The sequence below is a fragment of the Castanea sativa genome, chromosome 7 (genome assembly GCF_040712315.1).
Source record: "Castanea sativa cultivar Marrone di Chiusa Pesio chromosome 7, ASM4071231v1".
Lineage (NCBI taxonomy): Eukaryota > Viridiplantae > Streptophyta > Magnoliopsida > Fagales > Fagaceae > Castanea > Castanea sativa.
Window position 1 is genome coordinate 43,175,160 of NC_134019.1, and position 9,081 is coordinate 43,184,240.

Consider the following 9,081-nt stretch of genomic DNA (forward strand, 5'->3'; position numbering starts at 1 on the left):
CTCAAATCCATACTAACAGTTAATAACTAAATTATTGCTAAAATAATTTTAATCGAGTTAATTAATATAATAATTTTTGTTTATGAACTTATTATTTGAGTTAATAATGACGAAATGGACTATTTTTACTAATAATAATAATAATAATAATTGATGTCCTATCAAACGTTTACAAACATGGACAATGCAATATCAAGTTTACATAAGTACGTTTTTGTACATGTATACATATAAACATATAATATTATGTATACTTAAAATTGAACTTCATACTCACGAGCTTATCACAAATAGGCCTGCCAATTAGCCTTCCAACTATGTTTTGTCTTAACTCTTAAGCCTCAATAAGAGAGAGAGAGAGAGAGAGAGAGAGAGAGAGAGAGAGAGAGAGAGAGAGAGAGAGAGAGAGAGAGAGAGAGAGAGAGAGAGAGAGAGAGAGAGAGAGAGAGAGAGAGAGAGAGCATTATAATAAAACTATTTTGCACAATAACTTTTTAGAACAGCTTTCTAAATACTATTTTGTGAAAACAAGTACCAAAAGCTTAGACTAATAAGAAATGATAAACTTAATCATTTAATCTAACACTCCCTCTTTACGTGTGGGCAGCCTAAGCTGCCCTTGGATAGGGGCCCAACATGTAGAAATTTAAATGGGAGGTAAAGTGGACATAGGGGATTGAACTCATGACCTCTTGCTCTAATACCATGAGAACTTACCGATTCTCCCAAAATTTTAAACTTTCACCTTATGTTTGAGGGAGGGTGTCAGACATATTATGGCCTAAGTGGCCCAAACCAATTGCAATAAGCTCATGTACTTGTATAACGAGCATATAAACTTTAGTTTTGTCTATAGTTAGCCTAATTTTAGTCAAGTATTTTCTAGTATATAAATCCTACATTGGGTTTATTGTAATACAAATGCTTCATATAATATGTAGCCATCAATAGTTTTCTCATTTGGATGTAGGCCATTAGATCGAACAACGTAAACTTTTGTGTACGCACTCTCTTTTATTCTTCCATTCATCACTCAATTATCACACAAAATCCCACAACACCTTTAATACTTAAATACAGAAAACCTTTTTAAAAAAAATGACTGCCAAACAAGCATGAACACTGCGAAGGTTTCTCAGTTTATACTAATTGACAATTATTAAAGTGAAAAATACCAACAATAATACAAAGCATATGCATATGACTGCACTCAAGAAATGCTAAGCTTCCCACAATCAAAATCAGCCCTCTTCAAAAGCAACCCAGACAGGAATGCAGCCAATAATTTGTCTCTTAAGAAGGTGGTTAATTTTCCATCACCCTGCTGGAAAAAACCAACCACATAAGCTGTAGTTATGAGCACAATGCTTCTCCATCTCCTCTCTTTGGCATAGTTCTTCAACCCCATCTCAATTTTCATATATTGCTCGCTTTCACTGTCAACTTTCTCTTTTGATTCCCCACTTTGTTCTTTCGTGAGTAAAGCCCTAGCAAGGCACCTTGCCAAAACAATTCCATCTTCTAAGGCAGAACAAGCACCTTGGGCAATGTCTGGGGTCATGGGGTGGAATGCATCACCAATCACACAAACATTTCCTTTGCTGATGTTTCCCCAAATAAGGTCCCAGGGATGTCTATACCTTAATGAGGATAACATAATATAATCCAATTCAGTGTTTTCAACAATGGCCTTCATTTCATCAGGTGCATTTGCTAACTTGCTTAACACAAATTGCTTCATTTTAGCTGGGTCATCTTCTATTTCTTTCTCTACAAGATATAATAAGAACAAAAATTGTGATCATGCTACAACAATGGACTATGATCATAGTGGACAAATTGTAATATGGGAAACTGTTTTAGCCAAAAAAAAAAAAAAAAAGTTACATGGGAAATGGTACCCATGGATCCAATCGTCTTGAAATGGATCCAATACGGATTGAGATCCACTGTGCAATTGCCTTTGACATGTGAGAGAGAAAAGTTAAACACATTTAAAATAAAAATAAAAATTTTAAAAAATAAAAATTGTGATCCAAGGATTGAGATTAAAGTTAATATTTAAACTTTGAACCTCAGCCCGTAAAATACAGTTGCATGATGCAATAATCCTTATGACACTTGATCTCAAACCGGTCCTACACTAAGGATGCATAGCTCCATCCTCTGTGCGCAGAAACATACATTACACATGACAAAATACAAAACCTGGATGTTTGCTCAAATTACTAGAAAACATTTTCCAATAAACATGCACCAAATTTTAAGAGTCATGTTATATAAACAATATTTTTCACAAAATATTTAACAGTTATTGAGTTGTCAAATTTTTATTAATTCTCATTTGGATCCAACACTAACATCAATTTATTTTTAACTATTTACAACCTGTTACCTCAATGATAGTAAAAAATAGAAAACAAAAATTTTGTCTCTATCTTTTCCTATAATACTTTTCAGCAAATATATATTTGAGATTTTACCCTTTGAAGTTTGGAGTATCTGAATTTTTTACCCTAACATTTTCAGAATTTAGATTTTACCACCTAAAGTTTAGGAGTGTTTGAACTTTACATCTCCAAATTTTGAAATTTGAGAGTATAAAATCCAAAAACCCCCAAATCTTAGGGAGTAAAATCCAAACACCCCTAAAATTTAGGGTGTAAAATCCAAACTATGAAATTTTAAGGTGTAAAATCTAAACATCCCTAAACTTCAAGGGGGTAAAATCCAAATTTTGAAATTTCAAGGTGTAAAATTTAAACACTCACAAACTTTAGAGGTGTAATTTACAATTTACCCAATATATAATTTTTTTTTTAGAGAGTTTTAACTTATGGCGTTCACTTCTGATGATGCTCTTTATCATCAAACTAAGACACTAATAAAATTTTGGTGTAGGCGGTGATTGAACCCCAAATCTCTTATTTAACCATTAAAAATTTTACCAGTTGAGCTAATTAAAACCCACAAACTCAATATATAGTTTAGTAAAGTGCAATCAAACAAACATGGAATTGGGGCTCACCTTCGTGGGATGTGAGAAACCAATAAACCCCAGTATCATCATTAGGAAGAAAACCAGATCGGAAGCCTATCCCCATGAATTGAAAGATCTTAGGCTCAAACCCATGATTGGACTTGAAATTTATCCAACCCCTGACAGCAGCTCTCCCTGTGAAAGCCAGTGCCTTGAAGCCCAACCACTTTGCCACCACTGAGTTCACTCCATCAGATCCAAGCAATGCCTTTCGTTCAAAAACATCAAACATTTTAAGCTTTTTAAATATCATCTTGTTTAGAGAAAAAAGTATAAAACATAATATTTTCCTATCAAAGAAAGTTTGACTCCAAATATGTTTAAAGTTATTTTGCGCAAACCTATTATGTGGGCAATAAAAAAGACCATTTATCTATTTTTTTAAATGAGTTATGTAATTTATTTGAATAATACACATGAATATTCCTATAAATCATCACGTAATGAGTTGGAAAATATAACTCTAAACATGTTTGAAACCAAACTATGTTCTTTCCAATGTGTTTAGACAATCGCAAAGGAGTGAAAGTGAGTGTAAATTATAATAAGTGTTCATTATTACCTTATCACCTTTTGAAGTTTGAGTACAATTTTCTAGGTTAATGGGGATACCTTGTGAAAACATTTTTATATATAGATTTTTTTAAAAAGCCTAATACTATCTTGTTTTGTTATTTAGGATATTAATAAATTTAGAGACAAATAATATTTTACAACTGTTAGTGTAACATGTTGTGATTAGTGTATAATTAAAATATTGTCGATGGTATGTCAATATGAAAATGATGTTGATGTAATTACAACTCGCCATCTTATTGAATTTAAGACCTTACATTGAATCTAAGACCTTACATCATGCCTAAACCAAAAGTCTAACATCCGGGTATTCCATGGACTTAACTCACCACCGTAATGAGTTATGAAAAGCATGTTTTGGACCAAGCTAGCAGATGAATGATCCATTCAACAATTGTGACTTTAAATCTATTTGGGGTTTCATAGTAATAGCTTCCCTAGGTCTACCTATTTGGCTACAGATACTCCAATAGGGTTCAAAGTATGAAAAAAGCAGATTGCTCTCTTGGCTTATACCAACAAGACAAAAATTCAAATATAAAATATGGGTCACTGGTCACTTTATCAGCACCAGTGCTCTTTAAATGGATTATAAGAGCATTTCCATCAAGTATTTGATATTTGATATTTGACACATCAAATTCTAAAAAATTACTTTCATTAAGTGTTTTAAATGTCATAATTAATATTTGGCATTGATGCAATCTCAAATTTGAGACCACATTGTTCACAAATTGTAAAACTTATATTATTTTTTTATTCAGGTGGAACCCACTTTCTTTTAAAGAAAGAATAAAAATTGAATGAAGTTGTAAAAAAAATGAATAAAGAATATTAAATAAAGAATATTTAAATGAAATTGTAAAAAAAAATAGAATGTTTGATGTTTGGTATATTGTAAATTGAGGTGTTAAAATTGTAAAAGTAGTATTTTGAAATTATAAATGCTAAAATTTTTACAATTGCTAATGAGAATGCTCTAAAATTTGGTAATTTAGACAGGGTCTTATGGCATTCCCGTTGGCTTATATAAAAAAAAATACGCATCATTAAAAAAAAACTCACTTTATTTATTTCACTTTACCACTAACACATCCTACCTCACATTCTTTATTTTACACCACATAATAAGATAATCTATAGTTTTAGAGAGAAGAGATGAGAAAGGGAAAGCTTACCTGCGCTAGAGACCAGAGGATATTGACAAAATCAAATATAGAAAATGCTTAAAAAGAAATGCATGTGAACTACAGTATCCTTTATATTTTAGAGAATATAGTAGCAACATGTAAAGTTTTCTACAGTGATGCATAATGGGTTGGACTTTGGAGGTTTGTTTTTAGTGCTTTTTTTTTGCTACAGTATTATCTAAATTGTATTTGGATAAACCTGATGCACGAGCCAATGATCATGCTCTTATGAATCCATCAACTCTCAATATTCTTTATTAATTTATTGCACCAAATTATGGTCCCAGTAGAATAAAAATAAAATAGTTAATAATAATACTTCAGGTGATTTTACCTTAGTCTTGATAATAGTTCCATCAGCAAGATGCACAAGCTTATAGAAGCCTGATTCCTCTATAGAAACTACCTTGGAAGAGAACCTAATGGTGCCACTTGGGAGCTCATTTGCAAGGGCTTCCAACAACAACTTTCTATTCACACAACGAACTTCATGGTCTCCACTGCACATCATGCAATAATTATTCGAGCTGACTTATAAAACGTCACAATTATGAATTATAATATCAAAAGAAAATAATCAGTATCGTATATAAATTTTGGTCACCTAAGCCACCAATGATCAAACTTTTGGGCAAATACATGAAAAAATAACAGAAAAACATTGTCATTATAACTAGCTGGAGTTTGAGAAAGGGTAGATCATAAGGGTCATTACTCGATTTTAATATTACTTAGGTGGTGTTCTAAGAGGGATTGCACTTCACAACCAAAAATAATTTATTATTATACCTTACAATGGGTAGGGATGACAATGGGACAAGATAAGGTAAGATCATAAATGCCCTATCTCTAGTCTCCTCTTTCCGGGTGAGAAAGTTAGTGCAATGTGGGAAAGTGAGATGAGAGAGAAGAGAAAGGTTGGCGGTGAAATTAATAATACAGAGGTGTATTTCGAAATTGTAATTATATATTATCAATAAAAAAAATTATATAAATAATTTTAATTTATATATACACACACATTTAGAATGGTAAGGAAAACCCCAAGTTAGGTAGGGTAGGAAAATGTTGTCATCCCTATCAATGAGAGAGAGAGAGAGACAACAGGTTATAACTTGCATGATATATGGGCTCTATAACCATAAGTAGAGCTTTGACTTACAGTTTTCCTTTCGCTTTAAATGACATGGCTGTGGTTTGATGTCCTGTAATTGTAGAGGTGGCCACATTCCTGCATACAATCATCTGCTGGTCAGTTACATTTGTATTTGTGCTGTTCCATTTTCTAATATAAAATATGAGACAACATCCTTTAGTGATTAATACCAGAACTTCTCATAACTAATTTGTAATATGAACCAGCAATTAATCATTGGACCAACAACTAATCATTGTATTGTCAATGAAACAATGGTACGTAAAACCGATTCCGCAAGTTAAATGTATATATATTTTCCAAGCTTTGTAATTTATATGGGAAATTAATGTCAATTTTTCTAGGTTATCTTGGCTACAGAAAAGGTGTTGCCTTCAAATGTTTTTCCCTCCTGTTGCGTAGCCTTCAAATGGGGATGGAAATATCAAATATGTTATTATGTATCACTCACTCAATTACAAGAAGTGGGTGAAGTCGTATCTGAATATAAATCTTTTTCTATCTCATTCGTAGTGTTTTTTATATTCCACCAATTGTAACATAAAGTATAATTTTTTTTTTTTCAACTTAAAACCTTGGTTACTTGATGATAATAATAAAATAAAAATTATGTTTGCAAAGTTGCAATTGGTAAAATATAAAATAAAACATATTTTTTTTTTTATTTGTGGTATCTTATGGAGTCGTCACGATATATGGACCCATGAGTATGTGAATAAGTGTTGGTGGCTAGTGCCTCAGATTGATCATTAAACTAACTCATATGCTAAAGCTCTTACAAAATTGGAAAGCACAACAGTTTCTGGTTTTTGATAGTCCATATATATGATTGTATTATTGCACTTTTATAGTAAAAAATTTCACAGTATTTGAACTCAGCCTGTTTTTGCTACTTCTCAATGAATTCTTCACTTATATATTACCACACCAAAAAAAAGCACTAACGAAGAAAGAAGTCTACTTAGTACTTACGAATAAAACTGTTTATGTTGTTGTCGGAGGGAGTCACCAAGGCCAATAGCATCTAATGCCCTCCAAGCATTTGTCCATGTTATAAAGGCAAATCCAGTGATCCTTAGACTATGTGAGGATTCCAATACCAAGCTTCGAATACCCAACCTTCAAAATATTTGCATTGTTAGGAGACAAGAATTTTAATCCCTCTAATGTGTTACTTAGGAAAAAAAAGGACTTAAAAAACTGTACATAAGCTGAATAACATTTTTTAAAAATCAAACCAAAGATTAAAAAAAATGTAGTACATGCATATATATATATATATAAAGAAACAAAGAGAGGAAGAGTACTTCTGAAGTCCTAAGGAAGTTGTAAGGCCAGCAATTCCAGCTCCCACAATCACAATGTCTTCTACTTTTTCCATGTTATTTTGGCTCTTTTTCTTAGGGGAAGGGGAATTTGGTAAAGGGATTTCTTTTTCCTCAAGATGGGAAACTAGTAGAAGAACGCAAAGAAGTAGAATGGATCTAAAGGTACTAGTAGTGGATCTATAAATAAATAATGAGAGCAACATTAAGGGTCCGTTTGGATAGAATTTATTGCTGAAAATTGAAAACTGAAAACACTGTAGCAAAATAATTTTTAAATGTGTGAATAGTGCCGTAGGACCCATTTTTAATGAAAAAATTGCTGAAAAGTAAAATTTATGGGTCCATGAACAGTGCACGGATGCACTGTTCATGAGAAATTAGTCAACAACTACGGCTAAAAAAAAAAAAAAAAAAAAAAAAAAAATCTGAAAACGCAGAAACGCTGCCCGGATAATTTCAATCCAAACGCCCTCTAAGTTTATTATAACTATGACAATGATGCTAACAAGAAGGACAAGTTGACAATGACAGGCAGTATAAAAGTTTCATTCATGTGTCATGCATGACATAAATAAAGTCTAAAGTACAAAAATAATATTACACTAACCATAAACACTCATTTCAAATATTGTGGAATTAATTGTGTTTGTTACATTATTGATACAATAATAGAAATGGACAAATCTTTTTATTTATTTTACAGGGTATATTGTATCGACTTAGCCCACAGATTAGACTTGCTCATAATTCAAACCCATCACCTCACTTTCAACCCAAACCACCGACATGGAGAGCTCAATAGATGTCGCTTAAGCCAAGAAACACAAAGAACTCTTTGGTATAATAAGATTTTTTTTTTTTTTTTTGAGATAAGATTGATTCCTATGAGGATCCATTTTTCTGGGCCCCACTAATTAATAATGATAGTATGTTAATAATTCATTATTACTCCATTATAATTAATCTATCTCAAATGCAAATCATGTAGCTAGTGGTGTACATTGATCTTTATTTAATGGGATAATTTGGAGAGCTGAATGGGGAACATAAAGGAGGCCGGCAAATCAACGTAGATGTCATTGGTGTTGGATGCACCATACATGGTAGCAGTAGCAAAGTCAAGATCTGTCCCTCAGCTCATTGGCAAGGTCAAGATCTTCAAAACTTGATTTTCAATTCAAAGATTAACGGAATTTTGGCAAAATGGTCAACTTGAACAATTCTTAAACCTTAAGGGTCAATAATACAAAATTAAAAAGTACTGAATGAGTACCAAACCAGCATGTTGTCACTCTGGATTAGTAAAAGCAGGGCAAGAAAATTTTCCATTCCATGAGAGAAGAGTTTAATGTGTTTCATGAAATAGACCACTATGCATGTATGGTTGATCTATACGTATGAGAGATGGAAGAGAAACTAAAAAGAAGTGTAGGAGATGATGGGGCCTAGTATGTTCAGTTTGCCACTGTCAATGCTGCAGAGGAAAATGGAGTTCATACATTCAATTGTGCTACATTTCACTATAAAACAGTGGATGTATACAGAAGTACAGACAGATTTTGGACTTAGAAATGTATGTACTAGTGCCTTGACATGCAATACATAGTGCTCAAACCATGCAAACATATTAACAAACGTCTATATAAAGAGAGTATATATCCAGTACATTTCAATGAAGGCTTGTATCACCTAATGGTTTAAAAACCTTTACTCATGAAAAAAAAAATTACAAATAGACAACTCAACATAATCCCAATTTTAAGCTTCATCTTGGATATTAATATAAAAAAT

The 9,081-nt window shown here is 32.2% G+C and overlaps 1 protein-coding gene across 1 annotated transcript; it reads right to left on the bottom strand.

Annotated features, from left to right (window-relative positions):
* Nucleotides 1-965: 965 nt before the first annotated feature.
* On the bottom strand, nucleotides 966-7,445 carry LOC142643767 (monooxygenase 2-like). Its single transcript, XM_075818483.1, has 6 exons — nucleotides 7,270-7,445; nucleotides 6,935-7,081; nucleotides 5,969-6,037; nucleotides 5,141-5,306; nucleotides 3,029-3,248; nucleotides 966-1,770 (listed from the first exon to the last, which is right to left on the bottom strand). The coding sequence occupies exons 1-6, from the start codon at nucleotides 7,341-7,343 to the stop codon at nucleotides 1,211-1,213; spliced, it is 1,236 nt and encodes a 411-aa protein (XP_075674598.1). The 5' UTR covers nucleotides 7,344-7,445; the 3' UTR covers nucleotides 966-1,210.
* Between the last annotated feature and the right edge of the window lie 1,636 nt (nucleotides 7,446-9,081).

What these genes read in the sequence shown, in the direction of transcription:
- LOC142643767 (XM_075818483.1), bottom strand. Translation starts at nt 7,343, where the DNA reads ATGGAAAAAGTAGAAGACATTGTGATTGTGGGAGCTGGAATTGCTGGC. An exon ending in CAACATAAACAGTTTTATTC is followed by an intron (nt 6,038 to 6,934) that starts GTAAGTACTAAG and finishes GATTGTATGCAG; the next exon opens with GAATGTGGCCACCTCTACAA. An exon ending in TTTAAAGCGAAAGGAAAACT is followed by an intron (nt 5,307 to 5,968) that starts GTAAGTCAAAGC and finishes CATGATGTGCAG; the next exon opens with TGGAGACCATGAAGTTCGTT.